Source organism: Pieris napi, chromosome 2 (assembly GCF_905475465.1).
Source record: "Pieris napi chromosome 2, ilPieNapi1.2, whole genome shotgun sequence".
Classification (NCBI taxonomy): Eukaryota; Metazoa; Arthropoda; class Insecta; order Lepidoptera; family Pieridae; genus Pieris; species Pieris napi.
Window position 1 is genome coordinate 8,343,811 of NC_062235.1, and position 23,780 is coordinate 8,367,590.

A 23,780-nucleotide genomic window follows, 5' to 3' on the forward strand; every position below is an offset into this window, starting at 1 on the left:
GACGAGAACTATTTGTGAAGAAGACCATAAATATTTACTTTACTTTTAATTTGAAAGTAATTAAGTAGGTTTTATATGGACCCCAATATAAAATTAACTTGAAATCCTTGCCAACATGAATTGCCTGACATGTAACCGTATCAATGTAAATATCTTTATTATTGCATCGATGTAATTAATAACTTTTAATTTATTCTGTAGGCAATATTTATAAGTGAAACCTGCAATAATGTTCCATTATTTTGTAAGTGTAAATAAACATTTATACAATTATATTGTTATTAACTATACTTTTGACGTTGTGCAATGACAGTGCAATATTTAGAATCTACTTGCTAATGCGATATTTGTGCAATAATTAATGTTCTGTTAATAAAGTTTTTATGAAAATTTGTTTTTATTTTATTACCAATACTTTTATTGGCTACATAGAAATATTATCGTATTTACAAAATTCAAAACAGTAAATAATAATAAGTGTTGGAAAATATTGCCTAATAACTTATCAACCACGAGATCAGGCAGAATTGTGGTGAGAAGCTAAGCAGGAGGGGAGTCTCCTCTTTCCTAAAAAGGAACTTTATTTACTTAAACTAGGCTTGTATTTGTATAATAAAAATCAGTGTTAATGAGAGTTAAGTATAAAAATATTCTTCTACATAAGTCCTACGCGTACTCATAAAGCTTCACGAAATGGACAAGAACGATTATTAAGTTAATTACAAAATTAACGTATTGTTTACTAATATCAAAACGTACGTTTTGTATGGCGACCTTATCGAGATCGCCTGATGAGCACCAAATAACGTGTATGCTAAGGCCTAAGTCCTTTTTAAGACGGTAAACAACATTAAAAACAGTTGCTATTTGTGCAGTTGCTACCAAATCACATATTAGATTGCCTAACGCCAACCAATATAAACAGCAAACTAAAAAACTACTTTTATATGCATTTGTCGCGCTCCTAAACAAGATTGTTATGGTTACATGAATATAAACTACAGCGGTTTGCTAATGTAACTTGTTATGATTGTATTATATTTTTTTTGTAAAATAAAGAAATTAAAAAATAATAATAATGTTGTTCCGTATTATAGCCAAACACATACGTATCTCTTAAAAAATATTCTTGAAATGTTTTATTATTGTATGTATATTATGTATTGTACGTTTAATTAAACGTTTTATATGAACATGTTCAACAGAATATTTCTAAAGTCATGAGTAAAGAATTGTAACAGTGTATTACATTGCTTACAAAATAGGAATATGTACGAATCTATTACATATTGTTACGAGGACGTTTGAATGACATTTTCTACTTAGAGAAGTTTTCAGCATGCTAAAATGTAATTATGTATATAAATAATTTATGGTCGTTGCAAGAGTCTCTATCACATACAAGAAAATTGGAATTTACATAAATTTCTCGTTTTGTCTCACGAGAGTGTGGAGTAATTAGTGACAGTGTGCTGAGTGCACACTGTCACTAATTACTTTAGTGTGTTTTTACGTGTAATTAAACTCTTCGTTTTTTGTAACGACGAGATCTACGTCGTCACTATCCGATCTCTTAGCTCGTAACAATATGTTAAAAAACTACATAACATGGGTAGATAATAAAAATAAATTTGAATTTTTAGAATTTATTATTTGTTGTAATTAAAATATATCTATTAAGTACAATAATAAGTGATATTGACAATGTTTATTTATTTGTTTTAACTAAAAATAATAATGCTCTATACATAAATATATACTTATAAAATATTTGTGATTATACAGTGTAGCAGGTATCCATGTACAATTTGCTCAGACTATTTATTATGGCAGTTTAATATGGTCTTACAGTTCCGAGGCGCCCTCTGGAGATTGGTTCCGCATAACTATGGCGGAACTTCGTCTGTGGTCTATCAGCTAAGTCGCGAAAATCCCTATAGTCCCTTTCATAAAACCTATCTCTATCGCCTTCCGCGTACGACTGTCTATGATCATCCAACAAGCGAGTGCGACTGAACGCCCGTTGTCGATCGGTCCAATCTCGTCTCCTCTCCTCTACAGGTTCTATTTCGTCTTCGTCCGGAGGATGAGATTCCCTTCTATCGCGGTACCTGTCATAATCATCTCTAAGCGGCTTCGGCTCAACCCTGTTCAGATAATCTTCAGTTCCGTACTCGTATCGTTTCAAGTCATCGCGCTTTCTACCGACACGCGGCAGCCTTTCTACTTCCCTGTGCAAGTCGGGCGGTGCTAGATCGCGGACTCTGTCTTCTTTACGTCTCTCCGGTTCTCTGTGAGAACGCTCAACCTCACGATGAGAACGCTCTTGTTCTCGCCGAGAGGTCGTTTCTCTGTGACGTTCCTGACGCTCGTCCCGTCTTTCTTCTTCTGGAGAAGAAGTCGAGCGACTGTTCCTGGCTTCTAACATGCTCCTTCGCATCGCCATGTGCGCCTCTAGCTCGCGATTGAATCTCTCCCTCTCTAAGTTCTTGAACTTTTCTTTAGCTACATTGAAGCGTTCTTTCGGCGACGTGTCGGCCATTTTGAGGCTGCCTTCGCTCGTGCCTCTCTGGAGTTTGCCGAAGCGACCGTCCACTCTGTCCATGCTCCGGTTGGAGGGTTTAGTGTCAGCTACGTATCTTCGTCTGTAATTCGTTGTCTCTTCTGGATATTTGTCTACTTTCTCTTTGTTGCGTTCGAGAGATTCGGGTCTAAATCTCCTCTCGAAGGTGGCCTCGCGGAAAGGGGCTAAGGCGTCTCTGAATTGGTCCGAAAGATCGTCGTTATAAGGGGTTCTGTCGTAGTTTCGAGGTGACAAAGCGCGGCGAGGTGGTGATGAGCGTCGCGGGGGGGAAGCGCGGCGGGGGGAGGGAGCTCGACGCGGAGGAGACGCGTCAAAGGCCTCGTGCATCAAGTAGGCTGTGCTCTCAGCCCAATCCTCTTCTGAAAATTTTAATAATTAAATGATTAAATAAAGAATTTCTCTCTCTCAACGTTATAATAGCTGATGAAGAAATTCATCATCCTTTCCTTCAATCCTTATCCCTCAAAACAAGAGAAAATTTAACCACGAATTATACTTCGTGTTTTCTTTTCATTAGAATAACATTCCAGTGCATTTGGGAAAACTATTACTATACTATGCTATATTTATAAATTAAATATCTAGTAGGTAATTAAGGAATGGTCTAATTCAAAAAGGTTTATTTGCTTTTGTCAAGATGGATTATGTAAATGAACGAATATTTATGTAAAATTCTCAATTTGTGTAGGGCAGTTACACTGTTAGTATAATCATAGTAACACGTAACAAAAGCTACTAAGAGAAAACGTATTGGTTTATTTAATAATGTTAATATTAGTATATCGAAAAATAAAACAAAATGAAAATATGCTAAAATAAAGGTAACTTAACTGATACAAAGGAAACAATAAAAACCAAAAGAAAGACTTATCTACGACAAGTGAAAGATTAAAAATGTTAGTTGCTCTACGTACAAAGCACTGATTTTATCTACCTACATTACGCTTCATAATTACTGCTCTAAAAGCCTACTTCTTAATATATGCGACACCTTACAAACGTCATTGTCGCTTTTACATACAACGGTACATCTTTAGAACAAGTTTAACTCATTTCTAAAATACTATTTGACATAGAAAAAACCTGTCGCTCCCACGTGCCGATCTTGTGAATCATTTAGTGGAAACAGGTTTTATTAAAAATTTTCATTGTTGCACTAATTTATTGTGAGAATTAGCTTTCGCCTTTCTTCGAGATTTGCACTGGTTCATTAAAGACAGTTTTAGCTTATAATTGGTAATATATATTGTGACACCGTTTATAACACAGGTTATGAATAGTCATATAAGCTATGCTGATTGATTGTATATGCAATTTATCAAGAATAGCGTATGCATACATATTATATTGGGTCGGAAAGGCCTGTCGGACAGATGAAATTGTGATGACGGCTGGCGGAAAGAGAAAATTGCGCAATTCCTTGGAGGGGGCTTTCACCCGGGGTTTCATATAAATATTTATTGTTGGTATGTTTTATTTATTAATTTAATTAAACTTCGTTACATTACAATATAAAAATTTTACATAATTAAATATAAAGGACTTGGTGACCTTATCGCTTTCAAGCGATCACATCCAGGCAACCACTGTGAGAAAATAAATTTTTTTTTATTACATATTACCCGTAACTATGATGTAAAGCTAAACGTCGCGTCGGCTTTATATTAAGTAACTAGTAGTACCCAACCAATTATAGTAACTTAAGTTACTTTAATTGGTTTACTAGTACATATGGATGTGTTACAATCTAACAGTTTGGTTGTTTTGTTTCATAGAATGAATGAAAACAATACAATATGAATTTGAGACATCATAAACATAATTTAACAGAAAGCGGCGTACAATTTATAAGTATGTAAGGAAGTTGACCATGACATCTAAACTTAATATAAAGAAGTAAAGTTGGAGCGGTCGTCTATCTGGATCTATTGAACCGAATTTCAAAATTCTTTTAACAATAGAACACGTTATTTGTGAGTACCATAGGCTATTAAACCGATTTTGTGGTAGACGATTTTCAAAGTAACTCGGACTCGAAAAAGTATTTTACACAGAACGCTGAGAGATATATGATCGAGTTCTAGTGTGTATAAATTGTATATTACATATTATATTAAAACAAGTTTTTTACCGCGTCTATCTGTCGGGTTTGCGTAAATTTAAAAACTACTGCACGGAAATTATTGCGTTTTTCACCAATATCTAGAATGATTTACGATTGTACGTGTGAAGCCGATAGTAACAAATAAATAATAGGTTTTTTATTGTATAAGAACGTATATAATAAGTTGTGCATTAACGTTAATTTTTTCGATTCTCTTAAGTAGATCAAAAGTAAGGTATACATTAACGTTAATTCGATTCCCTTAAGTAGACCAAAAGTGAAGTATATAACCTAACATATATTTAAAATTTGAAGATAAAACCTTTAGTTGCATTTTTCTCAGAACTTTACTAGTCTAGTCTAGTTTCCTGTAACCCACGACATCAGAAATAGCACGATGACTTTATTACAGCATAGGACCTATTAGAATTTAGAATTCAATTCACGCGCATACACATTAAGCCGGAATAACTGTCTCCCGTTGCATGTTGCTGTTTTAAGGTTGCCGTGAGGTGAGCTTCTAATCGATTTTTTATACAGTTCGTGCAGTAAAAGCCAATGTAACGTAGTTGGTCGGCGTTTTGTTTAGATAAAATAAAATAACCTTTTTTAAAGTATCGTAGGAATTTTTAAATCATATTTAATCTATATATAGCAACACGTCAACCCCCCTAGCTTCGGGCCTCTTGGAAACGACGGACAGTGTGTATCGGCTAAAAAGGGCGAAACTTGCCGCAGTGTGACAGTTTATAAATTACGGAGGGAATAAAAAATATTGGATTTGAGTTCCCTAATTGCTATCATTTCCCATTAAATCTGATAAAAGCCAAGAGGCTGATTGCAGATGGATTAAGAATTTAAAAAAAAAAATCTAAATTATTCGTTTACCAGACAATAGATAAACCTTGTCTTAAAACTGGTTTACCAGAAATCCAGTAAACCCAGGTTAACAAATATGAACTGTCAAAATTTAAATACATTATATTAGTTTCACAAACATGAAAAATTTAGAAAGTGCAGTTCACCTCGCATCTGTAAATGGGCATAATGCGTTTCTCATTCCGCCATTATAAAATCTAATAAATACATTTAGTAATGCAATGTTCAACGACAGAGTGAAGGTGAGAAAATGGTCTTGAACCATTTGAGAGATTGCAAGTGATACAATATGTTTATCACGTTCTTCTGTTAATAATGCAATGTAAAAACTGCCACGATTTACTTTATAAGTATAGGTTTTTAAATAAGAAACCTACATAAATGCATCTATTTGGTACATTAGAAATAATTCGTAATTGGTAAATAACTAAGGCAAACGAAGTTCTTTGTATATATTTAATATAAATGAGCATCGAGAATAATAACTACTAAAATTGTGAGTAATAAAGTTTTTTTACTAAAATAAGTTAATAATTTTCATCATTTACTTGTCCATTTTATAACTAGTTCCGAACACTTAAGTGGTCCAATGTATATCTTTATATATATGTTTATACGACTATTTAAAACCCAATTAAATAGATATATAAAACCTGGAATAAATTTATATGTTAAAACTTTAAAAACGTGCTTTGTAAATGGTATTTAAAATGTTGATTCAAAGTGTAATTGCAAGTTGAACGTAAACACTGTCACGAATGGTGACGCCATGGACAAAAATGTTTCGTTTCTATTGAAACACGAATTGTAAACGGATTATATAAATTTTGACGGTTTGTTCCTATTATTCCATAGATACAAAACAAAACAGTGAACAAACCATTAAAACAACCAACCAAAAACCTTTTCATGTTTGAGTTTCAGGTTTCTGTATCTGTTTCGTGATCGTCTGTTTTTTTCTAAAAGTTTAGTAGCCTTCTGTGCCTATACACCGTAATTTTGTTTGGTAAAATATTTGGGTCTCAAGCTTGCCGATATTTTCCTTCAACGTACGACAGTGGTTCAATAAGTGCGCAACCGTGATTCGAAACTACGACCTCAGGGAAAAGAGTCGCACACTGCTCAACGTTTTCATATAAACTATAATAGCTAAAGAACAAAACAAAACTGTTTTGTTGAATCTGGGAACTACAGGTACGACGTAAAGAAATATGGTCTTGAAAAATAGTATAACATTACTTCGATCAGTACAATAATTAGATCCATAGTTTTATAGTTAATGAACTCGTGGTAAGAATAATACTTATATCTAAGCTAAGTTATATATATTATGTACTCGTATAACTATACGCTATATTTAAGCTAAGCTTAAAAAAACTTTCAATAAAACAGACACAGAAAATGGATTACCCCATTTCTAGATGTTAAAGTCAATGCAACGACATCCTGAAAAAGTCTGAATAAAAAATGATTCCTACCACTAGTACTGTGGTTGTCATGGGGTCGATAGTCATTCCTTTCAGGGGATGGTGCCAGGTCACTCCCAATCCCGGAACTACCGCCAGACGATTCCAATTTGCGTCTTGCATTCACTCCAACTATGTTCTGGTTTAAGCAACGCCGGGTGTCAATGTTGTTCAGGTTGCCTTTCTGTCTGTGAACTGTGTCGTAGTCGCGGGGTGGCAACAGAATTGGGCTTTTGCCTGGAATTTAATATATGTGGCTTAGAGTGTGAGACAAGCTATAACTATATCAATCGATATAAAAGAACATAGATTCTATATAGAGTAATAATGGTACTTAATAATTTTTAACACCGAAGGGAAAACCATTCAGAGAGGATTTTTTTATAGAAGAAGGGGGCAAACGCGCAGGAGGCTCATCTGATGTTAAGTGATACCGTCGCCCATGGACACTCTCATTGGCAGAGGCCTCGCGTGTGCGTTGCCGGCCTTTAAGTATATTTTTATTAAAAGTTATTGTAATGCAATTGCTTTAAAACATTATCTCATTCCTGAAAATCGAGCAAGCTTACTAACATTTGATTAGCCATGCATTAATCACGAAATTTCTTATATTTTAATGTTTAAAATGTTGACACGCGGACAAGCACTACTATACAAGCATGTACTAACACGTAATAGGTGCGTGCAAAAATACAAGCATATATAAACCAAATACCAGATAATGCTCCATATCTAAAGCTGCCAAACTACTTTAAAATAAAGAATGTTGACTGACCTAATCCCTTTTTACCTGTAGACAACTTCTGCTTCAATTCAGCAGCCAAACTGTCATACAAATTTGCAACATTCCTGTCCTCATTACTGCCAGAATCCGATTCTCTTGATACTTCGCTCCCCAGAGAGGAATCTGGGGGCTTCTTACTGTTCGGCAGCGCACCTCTCATTTGTAATTTTCGCTCAATGTCCGCGAATTTTTTCTGATTTTCCGGTCGTTCTATTAACGCCAAAAGATGGGTGTAGAGCATGCCAGCCGTGTGGTCAGAGTCACATCTGTAAACGTATAATCTATGGTAAGTAAGCTGATTTATCATTAGACATTATCCGAAAAAAAATGTTTAATATTTATACAGTATGTAGTAGAAAATTACTTTTGTTTAGGGTGAAAAAATCAAAGTTCGTCACTTTGAATGAAATTGGCACGTTTCAATTGGTTTGATAAGTACAAATTGTATACAATATAGCACTTTACAATCTAAGAACTGTAATTACAAAGGCAAGTTACACATGTTCTAGCAAATTGGGTTATGTCACCAGATAAGGGCAACACCGTAACGCGACTGACCGTGCAACTTGCTAGATTCTTTACCAAATCCGGCTCACTACTAACCGTTTTATGAAAACGTGTCAACATATTAGGACAGACGCTGATTAAAGACGGATTATATGACGAATAATTACAAAATGTATCGGGTAGAGTTTTTGTCGCGAGAGCAAGACTCCTAAATACCAGTCGATCTTAGTTAATAGAAATAAATATTTATATACAATTCTTGAAAATTTTTGTTTGTGTAATATATAGTTGCTTTTTCATATAAAGATATTTTGGTCTTAAATATTTGGATTCAAAGTCAATAATTAATCATATGTTAATATTACAAAGGTATTTTTCATTGCGAGAGCGTCGTTACTTTCGCTTGACATTTGTAAGTTCATTAGATACCAATTGTTGAGATTTATAGTAAAAACACAACTTTCTTTAGAAAGCTTTTAAATATTCGTATTTTTGGTATGATTTAAAGTTAACACTTGTAATAATACTTATGATTACAAAGCCTACACGGTAAGTTCTTGTAGTCATTATCGACATCATTAACAAAATAATAATTAAAATGTTCAATAAGTTAATGTCTATTACAATAATTGCGGTGAACACTTTTGTAATTACTAAACTTGAAATTAATTTACAAATTCCAAAACCACATCGAATGTTATTATGACACGAATGGAATGCATTGTGCCATAATGTCAGAGCTACAAGGTCCTTCTTGTCACAACATATATCACACTTTGTTAGTTTGATCGACGGTTAATTTAACGAAAATTGAAAAGTGCGGTTTCTAAACATGTAAATAAACAGCTGTTTAAAATATCGCATTTGGTCGGTACATAATAAAGTAAGTATAAAGTTAATTTAAAATAAAATTCAAAACTGTTATAAAAGTAATAACTAAGTTCAACAGTAAATAACATTAATGTAAATAGCTGTAATTAAAAAAATATTCTATCTATTTAAGCAGCTGCTGCATTTATGGAACTCAATAGAATGGGCATATCCGTTTCCTCTTAACTGAGATTATAAGCTTGAATGGATTGCAAGACTAAATGGACCGAATAAAATCTTAAAGTAAGGATATTACAAAACTACGAGACACTTGGGCGGGAACCGTACAGGTTATGTAATGTCATTGTTGTACACATATACAAATCTAATAAACTGGTTGTCTATGGCCCACCCACAGATGCAATAGAAGTGATGTTCCATTTTCAACCGTAATATAAAGAGAAAATTAATGCCATCTCACATTTGTCCCATAGATTATTATTAATGACAATAATTCGAATTTTACAGATATTACTGTCTATGTTAATATTTTACCTCCGAGAAACAGGTGTTACTAATATTACATATACGTATGTTTTTGCTGAGCAACGGGTCAACAATTGTCATATTTTTTTTTGCATAGGAAGGATCGGCAATTCTTTGGAAATTATATCAAGAATACAAAGAAAGCCAATAAGTGTAATAACTATACCTACTAATCAAGATAGCATTGAATAATATCTCAATTGAATCATTTCGTTAAAGTCGTCATACGAGGTTTCTTTAGCCGTGGAACTGAACGGGTTGAAAGAAAACCTGTAACCATGTTTTATGCATGCCATTATGAAACATATAAGTATATGTATAATCAAAGAAGTAACAGTTAACAACCTCGTAAACACATTAAAACATGAAGCTCACATCAATTACAGAGAATTGCATAGCACGACTTAGACAAGATCTTCACAGCACGCAATTACCAATTATCTGGTTAAATATTCATTAATTTAGTTAATTCAGCGTTAAAAGTGCTTGCTGCATGAATTATGAATGTTCAGTGAACATGAAAATATGTTTTCGTCAAGGCGTGAGGAAATAAAAAGCATTTTAGAAAAGGATGATGAAAATAATGTTTTTATATTGGATCATAGTTATCACAGGGATACCATTTCATTCAGATAATATTTCGATAAATTCATTAGCAAATAAACAACCATTTAATCAACCATATCTCTATATACGAATAATTTTTATTATAAACACTATAAATAGCTCTTTTATTTATATATAACAACTTTTTCAAGGCAAAGGAATAATCAGTTGCTGGTAAAATGTATTTTTTGCATATACTAAATTGACCCAAGTAATAATAAAAAAATTATAGAACTTACCAAATCACATGTCACAACTGTACAGAATATCAAACACTAATACAACAGAGCACACATTTAATTATTAGAAAAAGATTTTACAAGTAATTTTGTGCAAAAACTGGTTTGTAATACTAAGAAATACCATTTAATGATTCTCAAATTACTAATATCAAGGTAAGCACAATTACAAGTGATGATTGTGAAAACATCATTGAGTATTCAATATGACGCATCTTCCTTTTTATATAATGACTAGTTGTTGCTCGCAACTTCATTCGCGTTGATTTGAGACCAGCCTAGCAGCTAGCAGCATCATGAAGTAGTACATTATTTTGTTGCGGCGTTCTTTTAAAACTATGATATATCTTAATATACACAGTTAGGGAAATTTTGTTCAGCATGTTATTTTGATAAAAACCTTTGCGATTAATGAATAATTTTAGAACAATTTGATTACGAAAGCGTTTTTACTTTATAAAAAAAATCTTCTTCGATAAATGGACTATCCAAAACAAAGAGTATGTTTCAATTCGAACCAGTAGATTGAGTTTAATCAAACAAACCAACAAACTTTAGCTTTACATTATAAAGTATATGTTATAGGTATTTTATTGTTGATAAGGAATATTGATTGAGAAACAAATTGGTCTCATAATTGTTATAGAAGTCTCTAGAACCACACTGTTTATATGTTAATGATGATGATGATGAATTTATTGAATATTTTATGATTTCAATATGATTGCTTGCATATACGTAAAAAAAAATCTAATTTAATATACGACTTATAGAAAATCTTTAAAGGCATTTATAGACAAGGATTATTTTATACATGCATGGATATTGCATGTTTAAAATAATATTGTATTAGCATTTTTTGTAATTCTTGTAATGGCGATCATTCGTCACAGTTGACAGTATTACCGACTAGAAGGGTTCTACTCGTTTGCCTTGCAAAATGCTGACTTCAAGGTGTCACAATATTTTCACTTCATGCTTCGTCAGTTACTAGCTTTAAGTTTTTATCTAACACCCGCGGGGTGAAAGTACTAGCAATTGATAATTGCACCTATCAAAAAAACTGAAAATGTTACGGAGATGAATTCTAAAAGTATTTTGCCGTTTTTAGACTTACCACTGACTTAGATTCGAGGAGAAATCGAATGACTCAAATCGTAGGAAAGTGCAAGAATGCGTTGATGTTAAAACAGCATAGTAAGTAATATTTGTATTTATTTATTGAAATGGTGACATTCTGTAGTCGATTCTTACTGACAATTTTAATTAAGTAATAAGAGGTTTTCACCAAAAACGAAATGAGAGCAAATTTTAATAAACTACAGTGGTATGTCCTCGTGTTTGGCACGAGTGAAAGTTAACGAAAAATTTCTCCTAATTTAATAATAATAAATTACGATGAATTATTTATTTATAACCTTGACACTTATTAAGATAAAAATGTGTGGAATTTTTATAGCCAGTGTGGTAAATTATCGTTATGAGCGTGAGTTTATTGCGACACCTCAAATAATGCAATAAATTATTGTCTGTATGACCCCGTTTTTCCTCAGTGTAAGAGTTATAAGAAATGCGCTACACTATGATATACGCTATATCTTTATTTTTTTCATACTACGAATTGATTTGTTTAGCAAAGAAATCGCTATATCAACGCAGACGTACTCGCAGCCAATATCGCCATCTACATAATATATAAAATGCGATTTCTAAGGGTCAACGTTCTCACCTCTGGGCTACAAACAAGTACATTAATACACGTACTCATAATTAGAAAGGCACTAAATATACATTTCTATGAACAAGAGAAGTGACATCAACTGTGAGGGTCTACAATAATTTGCTAAGAACAACCCTTAGCTTAGGGCTTAATACCTAAAAATATATTTCTCCTTACTTCTTCAAAATCGTCTATTTTAAGGTGACGCTTACCAGCGATCGGATACGAGCCCATTTTCATATTTTTTTACTTAACGACTGCTTTTGTTTATTACAAACACTGTATGAGTTTATTGTCGTTAACATGGTGTGCTACGTTTAAAGAATATTTAGTTTGTAGGACAAATAAGCTTTGGCTAAAAACAAAATTATTATATGCAATGCCTTTTAGTTAGTTATATAGTTAATTATATTTTTATTTATTTATTTATTATAGCCTCTATTCGGACATGCCAGTATTTTTCTTTATTTTTCGTATATTGTACTTTTTTCCACTTTTGCTTGTCCGTTTGCCAGATGGCAAAGGCCTCCTCCAACCTTCTCCATTCTGGCCTTTCTATGGCCACTCTACCCCATGTTGTTCCCGCGACTTGTATAATGTCGTCGTCCCACCTTTTTTGTGGTCTACCTCTCTTTCTCTTTCCATCTCTTGGGTACCATTGTGTGATTATTTTACTCCATTTGTCCTTTCCCCTGATCATGTGGCCTGCCCATTTCCACTTTTGTCTTCTTATTTTCAAAGTTATGTCCTGTACCTTAGTCTTTCCTCTGATGTTGCTACTCCTTACTTTGTCTTTTCTTTTGATCCCAGTCATGCTAGTTAATTATATAGTTAATAATAAATTAATTATATAGTTATAATTAATAAATTATAAAGTAATAACGGTGTTTTTTATGTTAAATCAGTTTATTCTAATACAATACACAGTATACTAACGAAAATACACAGACAAAAAAAACTGCGTAAATTGCAATGTAATTTAAAGGAAATTTTGAATACACAAATGACTCCTATAGAAATAATTTTCAGATATGCCGGGAAATCGGAATGCACAAACGCAGCAATAGAGTAGAAAACTACCAATTATTATCGGCTACATTGATAGAGCATGTACAACATTTAAAGAATCTTGTTTTAGGAATATATATTCTTTGCGTTGAAATCTTGGTATGTAGGTTGCAAGTTTTGTAATAACTTATATTTAACTGGGTTGTGAGAACATTTTTATTGATTTTGGGATCCGCTGCATGGTAGTTTTGGAAACTAACTTAGACACTGGGTACAAAAGGAAGGATTTTGTTAGTATATAGGATATAATAATTATATACATATGCTCGATCGGCTTATGTCCACAAAATTTTATTAGTATTTAACGATGAAGGTCTTATTAACAAATATAGAAGGTATAAACAATTCTATTATTATCATATTGTCATACCAAAGATGTATGTAGGTTTGGTTAGAAATTAGCTTTTAATAATTTTATACTTTCCAATGGTTATGAATTATGTGCCGAACGATTGAAATGACAACATTTTGTGTTAATAAAACTATACAAAAAGTATGTACACTACTGAAACAGCGAAAATTTTATAAAATAATAGTCAACCCCATACGGACAGTATTTTATTTCAAATTTAGAATTTATTTTTGCTCTGTAGCTGCCATCTTGCGGTCATTGCTACAAAACTGGTATGGACTGGAATAATCTGATTGCAGGCTGTATTGCGAGTTAGTGAACTTGAATTAGTATTAAATAGTTCCCGCTGTTCGTTCAAAAATATACGTATAGCAAAAATATGGTTAAATTTTATGAGATATAAAAACTTGTGAACTGAATGTGATTCTTTTGTGATTCAATTTTGGTAAATCCTTTGTGATATTAAATTAAAACTATTCATGTATGTTATATATTTAGATATGTTGAAGAAGCAGGATGTTCTGTGTAACAACAGCCAATTTTATCGACCAAATCACATATTTAAAGTGAAAATACCGAAGTAACATAATAGATCTCTATTTTTTAGGTTTTGACGTTAAGAATTATGAAAACATTTTTGGGGTCGGGTTAGTACCAACGGTTGGCTTTGAAATAAAGTTAGCGTCATTTGAGTCTCGAGTAACAGCGAGTAAACTGTAATCCTTAAAACATCAATTATATCAATTATATAAATTCCTTTAAAAACGCATGTACTATGGCAGGTAAGCTAATGTACATGGCGTACATGAATTAACTAAAAAATAGTCAACAGTACGGAGTCTAAAAGTTTGTTTCATATACCAAGTTCATATGCCAAGCCACTAATATTTAATAGGGCGATGAATGTAACAATAAGTTTCCATCAATTTTCTTAAATGCTACATGGCTTACAAAATTGTGAACAAGCGTCAATTGGAATGCAATTGTATGCATGGGACATTTTACCTTGTAAGTTCTTTATTAAGGTGTATTATAGCATACGATGATATAGCCTTCAAGATGCGCCGGTACCGCTAGGCACTTGTTGCAACATTATTGAATACGGTAAATGTCAAATTAATTGTTTTTCTTTATATAAAGGGTATAATTTAATAAACGCAAACTACGACAGGCACTTAATTAGCCTAAGAATTAATAATATATATACATATATATATATATTTATTAATAATAATAATTATTATTAAGAATATATATTAATTTATGTTCACAGTAATTGCCATGTATTTTAGAATAGATAGATTGTAACTTATACTTTGGAAAATGTTTCGAATATTTTTTGGTTATCTTCCTTAACTTCCCAGTCGCTAAACTACATCCATATCTACGTAAAAATGTAATAAAAATATGATTCACCCTTGCTTCAAAACGAGGCTTACTTGTTATATTAAAAAACAAAAGACGAAATCGGCTATATCCCAATACTATTTATAAAGCTAGCTGCTGTAAATTTTATATTATTATTACAATAGTAACGTGGATTTACATATGTTAAGTCAATTCATGGTGGGTTGATGACCTGATAGGTCTTGGCTAGCTGTAGCTTATGTAATCACATACCTTCACGTGTGGTCATCATAATGCATATCAGCAAAACAGCAGAATATTTTTATAGTTTTAGCGGACTTAATTGGAGATACCTACAGCCGTACTCCGGGTGGTATATTAACATAAAATTTAGGTTTTAGACTTCTGTACTTTAATTTGTCTAAGGCATGCCGGTTTCCACACAATGTTTTTCTTCACAACACGAGACATTTGACACTGCCAGGGGTCTAATCTACGGCCTAAATGTTTAAATAAATCTTACATTGATTATATAGTCGTTTTATTAAATATTTATTGTAAAAAAGTTTTCCGACCGCGTCTGTTTCTGTATTAACGTGATAATCTCTAAAACTAGCGAACTAGTTTAGTTTTCACCAAGAAAATTCATTCCGGAAGGTTTAGGTGTATGATTCAATAAGGTTTTATGTAAATTGACTGAAATATAACGATTGAAATATACGAATCCACGCGCGTGAAGCTGCGGGCGGAAGCTGTTACTATGTCTCCCGTATCATTAGGAAATGGTTTAATAGTAGTGAACTTGATATAGAAAATTGGAACATTGGCAATTTGAAGTCGTTGAAAGGTGTCGCAGAACCAGCTAGTTAAAATATTTGGTTAAATGTAATAGAGCCATTGTCTTGCGTGGCATATTGTTGAAGACACAAAGGTCATGTTCTCAACAAATGTCAAACGATCACTTGATTTTTTTTAAAACTTCAATGTCGTTTGCTAAAACAAGTAAAACATGTATATTTTTAATATAACATTATTTGTAAATTTATTTTCATACACAATTTATTGTTTTCTCAAATATGTTTAGGAACTCATGTAACACACCCGATTACAGAGACTTAAAGAATTTCTTTGTATACGAATAAATGGCCTTTATATTTTTATAAGAAAATATTCGCATATGATTGTCATCAAGGATTAACAATTTTTTCTGTTTGGTATGTCTTTGTTTTGTTTATCTGACCTTAAGATTAATGCGTTAGAAGATAGTTAGAGACAATAAATTTATCAATACCACGGCTCGACGTTATATTACATACCATAAATGTCCGATTTATTTTTGTCTTTGAATATTTTATTGTAATGTATAAATATATATAATCGGAGAATCGGATTGGATAAATGACGCTAGGGTTTCTTGCTTCCGTTACTTTTTGTAAAGTCATAAATTATGTATTTCCTGTATGGTATAATTTTAATCTAGCGGACATCAAGAAGTGATCTTTCATAATGTAAATAGAATTGCCCATCAGCTCGAGTTTTTACACAGTTTTCAATTTCCCGTTCCATCGCATTGAAAGTTTATATGATTTAAAATAAATTGTTTATAAAAACACTACACTTTACATATTATCGTATTAAGAGTAACGAATTTTAAGATGGGTTTTGTCTATTTAAAACGATGTATTAGATTCCTTTTCCACAGACGCAATTTTATCGAGAGAAAAATCATCGTAAACGTGTCCGTAGCAATGCCTCATTTTCGCAAGGATTTTCATTATTGTTTTGTTTAACATGAGGCAACCTGTACTTCTTGTACTTTATCGCAATCAAAGCTTGTGACAGAGAGTCAATTGTCATGTTGACATCGTCGGTACACTATAGTATAGAAATATGCAAAATAGTATTGTGTTGAAATAAAGTTCATGTTACGATGGTGTTACGTGGTGCGCTTAATCGAAAAAAAATTGTACTGCGTACACGTTATGACGATAATTTAATGTAATTATTTTCAGCATAGAAAATAATAACTATATTACGACAAATAATAATCCTAGAAAAGGAGAACAATTGCTGATTTGGTTTTTGAAGTTCACAAAAAGCAAAGTTATTAATATTTAATATGATTATAAAATCACTGCTTTTGATTTATTTAGTATAGGTATATTAATGAAGTATTTGTATATTTTCGAACCCACCCGGAAATCGAACCCTCTGTTATATAACAGTAGTAACAGCGAGGCAGTAAAAACTTACCGGTAAGCATGTACATGAACTGGACAGCCTGTGATAGGATTGTACAGCAGCAGGACACAGGCCACTACATCTCCTTGGACCACGCCGCTTGTGATGCTTCCGTGTGGGATGAAGTGTTTAATAGTCTGCTGCTTTCCCTTACTCGTCACATTCTGGATTATTTTCAGACCCTTATGGGACACCTGTGAGAAAAAAGAGAAGATGTAATTTATAGTAAATCATTCACTAGATTGACTATTTTCTGGTTACGTAATAAAATTAGCCGATAGTAATAATAATAACTTAAAATAATTAATATATTAAATAATTATATATACTGAATTGCTGTTTTATTTTGAAATATAAGACGACGGCTAAAATGAACAAGGAGTTTGGTTTATGCGTGTAGTACAAAGACGCTCGCTGACTAAGGGTAATATTCAGATAGGTACAAGACCTAGCGCAAAGCGTATCCCGTATGTCTATTTTCAATTTAAATGAATAATCAATATGTTTTTATTTTCCCGGGAAATTTGCGGCTTAATCTATTTCAATGAATTTTTAGATTAGAATTAATTGATTTAAATCTTATCGAATACCAACAGTATCACATACATAGGTGTACTTAAATTTCGGTTAAAATACCCTATCATGTTTTTTATATTAGTTTTACCTGTAACGTGACTTTAAACGGTTCCAAATCCCTGGCTCTTTCTTCAAGTATCCGAATGGCAGGTAGCGCGAATTCCTCGCCGCGCAAGCCCCGTGATTCCTGCGCACCAAGGAACCACACGTAGTAGGAGGCTTTCTTTATGTCCTTTTTTAGTCGTAGTGCCATTTTGTTGTTATGTCATCCTCGGTCCTGCAAAAAAAGTATATTTAAGTTAGCATGATCATGAGTTTTAACTACTTATATTTAGTTATTCTATGAAATTGTTGGGTTTTTGTGATTTTACACATGAAGAGCTATTTTAATCTCATTCAATTATTCCACGTACAAATTGAATATCAATGAACATCATTTGGTAATTTAAAGTTGACTTGCATAGAAACTGTCTATTATGTTTCTAGTATTACTATGTAGACGTGATAGCTGCTGTTCAAGCCATAATATCAGTAAAAGCGTTTAAAATTATCTCATTTGCGACTTTGTGGACAACACACATGGCGAATAAGCCGATCCTATTTTCGCCGTACAGCATTTGGCCTAGTGGCTTCAGCGTACGACTCTCATCCCTGAGGTCATAGGTTCAATCCCCGGCTGTGCACCAATGGACTGTCTTTCTATGTGCGCATTTAACATTCGCTCGAACAGTGAAAGAAAACATCGTGAGGGATCCGGTTAAAAAGGTTGTAGCTACTGATTTATTTATTTTTATTTTCGCCGTATTGCCTATGAAGATAGTGCACTCATATATAGTTATTAGGTATAGAACTCTGACATCCAAACTGGCTTTTCATACATTTCTCATGCATAATCATTCTTGACTAGGGCCAAATGTTGATTGAAGAAATTAATTGATTATGGTAATACATAGCAGTAAAAACTATTAACTAAATTATTATACCTATTACTGATTACTTAACGCTTAATAAATAAGGGCTAGAGCATTTTTGAATTAAGAATTCTCACAACTAACTAGTTACCACATTGGTTCCCAAACCTTGACTTCTTTTCGTAATTGCACAAAATTAACACTTGAACTGCTATGACGACCAATTAGACTATTAAACATATTTAATGTTTTCTAATGTCAGTTATTTTATCTAATATTTTTTACCGACCTTCTAATTCGTGAGATTTAATTGAAGATATTTGAGGTTGGAAAAAGTATATATTCGAAAACAACGGAAAATATATATGTATGTAAAGCGTTAAGCGTCAAAACTTTTAAAGCGTAAACACTTGGTTGTATGAAAATGATCCTCTATAGTTGTGAGATATAAATCAACTTGGTTAAGCCGATTTTAAGTAATAAAGAACATATAATTAAGTTGCAGAGGTACCTACTTTACAGCTCCACTCCTCGATCATCATATATCAATTCATATATGGAATCATCATCAAAATAACTGAATTATCATTACAATTGTAAGTATTAATTATAACGAGCCTATAAAACTAGGTTAAAACGTTGTTTAAAAGCTGTTAAGTCATTCTACAAACATTTAATTATACGTATTCTTAAAGGTCATGACATAATAGTGTGTTGTAGATTATATAATATATTGATGGGTTTGTGGCCATTTTTATAAATTGCACAATGCGATTATATAAATCGTGAAGGTAATTTGGCTAAGTTATAAATATTCATGGAAATTGTTAAATTGACTATTTACGCCATATTCGTACATAAAATGTTTAACGTTTGGGATGAAAAGTTAAACATGTTTTGATTATTATTAAGTTCTTTGTAAACTAAAAATTTGACGCTGCATATAATATGTATAATAAATAAATGCATCCTTACATTATTCTGCTTTGGGAATAAAGCATCGCAATACCAAAGTTGAAGATTAACTTTGACAAGAGCTTGTTATATGTAATAATATACCTTCCAACGTAGTGTAATAGTGTTTTCAAAATTAACGTTTTTACCGAATATGAAATTATTAGGAATTTAGTAAATTACATCAAATATCACATAAACGCCGCTCTAATGACCTGAATACCGGAACAAATTCACATGTTATAAAATCATCTTGAACACCATACAGTAATGTAGGTGCAATTTTAAACATTAAGAAATATCAAACTCTAAGAATATAGAAATAAATACCAAAATCGTGTGAGGCATTACATAATTTGATAAAATTACATTACTGTGTTTCTGACATTACGATACATTTCAATGTAGGTAATTTAATTAGCAGTTAAAATCATACCATTTATTCAGATTAGCACGTCGTAGAAGAATGTTTCTTTTAGATAAAAGATTTATTATGTTAAGATCTATTCAGGACTGAATTGCCTCAATTGTAAACTACCTTTAAAATCCAGATTTTGAAAGTTATCGTCGCATATCTTTTTTCTATAGATATTTTACAGGGGTTGTCAAAATAAAACATTAGACAATGATTACAAAATCCTTTATATATAGAACAAATGCTAATCGTTACATCACGATCATACAGATCGGTCCATATACCGAAGACATATACTTAAATATACACAAACGAATTATACGTCAAAATGAAAACCTCTTCCTTCGGTTTTTTGAAGTCGGTTCAAACAACACAACAAACGTTCCGGCTTAATAATTATACTTAATTTCAGTACAAAATACCCGATTACGCATAATAGCAGCTAATGTGTCTTAATAGCTTGTGAAGATCTCCTAAGAATTTTGTTTGGCCTCCAGTTTCTAATAATTATTGTACTTTTGAATAACCTCGGGCAGTTTTTAAAACTACCGTTACTCATTTTGGGAGTGGTCTACGATTCCGTTACTTCACTGAAAAACATGTTCCGAATATTAATATCTATGAAACAAGAACGATTAAGGCAAAGATATTGTATAAGAAACAGTAATTTGTCAAGCTATAAAATATCATCTGAGGTTTTTTCCAAATATTACTTTCGTAAGTTCTTTGACCTTTAATAATTGCAGGTAGGTTGGTACAACATCTTTATTAGATTGCCGGTACAAAAACAATAATGTTAATTTCATAAACAACATCGAGTTAACATCTTATGTACTATCAAATAATTAATTTATACATTTTGAGGACATTCAATCTTTAGTTTTTTAGCCTTTAGGGATGCAATTTCCAAATTCCATCATAAAGTTCCTTAATTATAAATTCTTCTTGTTTTGATTAATCAAAGTAGTTACACATACAACAATTTACAAATTATTTGCAAACACTTTAAAACAAGTATAAGGAATGAATGTGTCAAGCGACTAACAAAATATTGTTTTAATAATAATAAACATACTTTTATACGTTATGCTAATTACTTGACAATATGTGATTGTGTTTTTATGTTGCAACTGTTTATGGATAAACAATGGACGATTATATTTTAATTCTATCATCACTTGTCTTCACACGGGTTCAATGCGAAACATTGTTTCTACTGAACTTTGTTTTCATAAGTACTTTCGTATGTTTTAGAACAGCTAAATGCCAAATTAAAAAATCAAACAGAGTGTAGGTTGATGGTAATTGTTAATAATGTAATTAATATAGATAGGCAATAAAATTGATGGTATACTAATACAATTGCTCGAATAATTTAAGAAGCAACTCAATTTTTTTTATCGTGAAACAATCCGAAGAAGGAATTAATGGATTTCACGTGTACTTTTTTCAGTCTTTTATAAGTAATTTAACGTTTTTGACATTTGCTTAATATTTACTTAGCTGTCATCAGTGTATCAGGTCAAGAGGTTGAGATGGTTTGACGTTTGAAAAGATTAAAAAAATCAGAGACTATATCCAAAGAAATAACTTTCTAAATAAAGCTTCTTTATCGCTGACCAACATTTATGAAACGCACTCAAAATTTAATTTTTTTTAAATAATAAATTTGAATTTTAACAGCGTAAGAAGGTTTTGCCAAAATGGGATTATAGTTTAACATATAAACGATGCCTATATAGGTGTAACTATTTATTCGTTAATTATTCAATAAGTTACTTATTTTTTATACTTCTATGTAAAGTACCTTTATAAGGATATACATTGCTACACTCATATTTATGGGAAAATACTTACGCTTTAAAGATATCTTCAAATTACATCAATAATATCGTTACGTAAAGTGAAAAATTTGAATTAAAAAATATCATATATAGAGCACATACGTTTATGAATATTTGTGAAAGATTTTTATTATGCCTCCAAGTATAACCGTTTGATTTCCCATTTATAAACATTAAAAAATGCCGTTCTAATTTTGCCGAAGTAATTTCCGTTGAAACATACTTGCTAGCTGTGACTTCAGAGGATATATTCCAATAAACTCTTTAGTACAGCTCATATGACATTAAGCAACTGTAAGCAACTATTAAATAGCTAATAATATAAAGCTAACAAAGGAACAATACTGTCTAAAAGTGAGACTGACGAACGAGGCCACTCGGTTAGGAGGTTCCCACTCTTGAAAGCTTAGCTTCATTGTTTATACAATTTCTAATATATTATTAAAATAACCTTCACTTTTGTATGGTTTTTAACGAATAATTATAAATTAACCGCGTGCGAGATTCACTTGGTCACAGCTAAGTCAGTCACGGTAGAACAAAAAAATTATAAATAATGATTACGTTAAAAAAGGTATTCCGAAATATTCAAAGCAGGCCCTTTTCATTTTCATTTATAATCAGTCATTACAGTAGCGCCGTTTGTATTAAAAAACTGACTTTAATAAAACTTAATGAGAGACGGATTGACACACATACCTTTTAATTACATAAGTGCACGATCAAATTAATGATCAACTGTCACCGTTATCGTTACCGTAACGTTATGTAACGAGGCTTCATACTCGTTATTTTATAGGGAAGTCGAATCGCACTGATTTCTATTAGATAATTATTACGGTTCGTTAATCATAAAATATCTGATAGTGAGACTCTCAATAATGAGTACCTATAATTTTGTCTGATCGCCATAGTGGCTTGGTTTATGCCGTCGGCCTGAAGAACACCGGTTTCATTTTATTTCTTACTATATAAATTACAATATTGAGATATATCTATTTTGATTCCCAAATAAATAAATAAATAATATAATTATTTCCATTTGAACCGATAGAAGGTTCAATATATTTTTTGTCATTACATCTTTTTTGAGTTAATATTAAATCAAAAAGGTTTTGAGGTAAATTTTCGCGACTGATATTTTCTAGAAACGCTTTAAGGTTTCAGCTTAAGAAATGAATCTTTAAATATCTATTAAAATCCGTCTTCGTATCATAACAAAGCAAGGATATTGAGTTTAAAATATTACCTAAAACTAACTTGCTAAAATGACTTTATAAAGAACTTGAATCTAAAATTATCATAACAATGCAAAATCTAATTACCTTGATAATATGCATTTAGCTGAGAATTGTAGCAAAAAATCTTGATTTCTTTTGTCAGTAATTTCCAAGTAGGTTCGTATGTCTTCCGTCCGCAATCCATAATAGTGCATTGTTCTTTAACTCTTAGTATTAAGGGGAAACGTATGTTTTGCGTAAATATCGTCGAATGTTAGATGCCCAAGTTAAAGCCAAGACCTAGAGTAAAAAATATATATATGCTTTTTCAATATTTTTAAAAACAAAACCTAGCATTTATTATTAAGTAGGAACTCGAAGATAATGTTTCTGTTTCAATACATGTCACATTTTTTAGTAGTAAGTTTATCGTCGGGTGACCGATTTCATACTAGTTACATATTACGAACATAAGTACTATAGCTAATCTGGATCTCAAAATTTACACAATACCGAAGAGTTATGAAGATATGATAGTACTTGGAATAGAATCAAAATAAATTAAATAAAGGAGTTACCACATGTGTTTTAAATTATATATGCTCAT

General features: G+C 31.9%; 1 protein-coding gene across 4 annotated transcripts in view; it reads right to left on the bottom strand.

Moving 5' to 3' along the window:
* Window positions 1-1,630: 1,630 nt before the first annotated feature.
* LOC125058769 (trichohyalin) overlaps window positions 1,631-23,780 on the bottom strand; it is a 45,054-nt gene continuing 22,904 nt past the window's right edge. For 2 of the 4 annotated variants that reach the window (XM_047662934.1, XM_047662926.1), the window contains 5 exons: window positions 17,918-18,106; window positions 17,266-17,447; window positions 7,809-8,083; window positions 7,046-7,270; window positions 1,631-2,943 (listed from right to left, as the gene is read on the bottom strand). In XM_047662934.1, the coding sequence (XP_047518890.1) occupies window positions 1,835-2,943; window positions 7,046-7,270; window positions 7,809-8,083; window positions 17,266-17,447; window positions 17,918-18,082 (1,956 nt within the window). In that variant the 5' untranslated portion in view covers window positions 18,083-18,106 and the 3' untranslated portion in view covers window positions 1,631-1,834. Of the gene's footprint in view, window positions 2,944-7,045; window positions 7,271-7,808; window positions 8,084-10,525; window positions 10,679-17,265; window positions 17,448-17,917; window positions 18,107-23,780 lie in introns of those variants that run through there. The other 2 variants (XM_047662940.1, XM_047662943.1) reach the window with 2 other exon arrangements.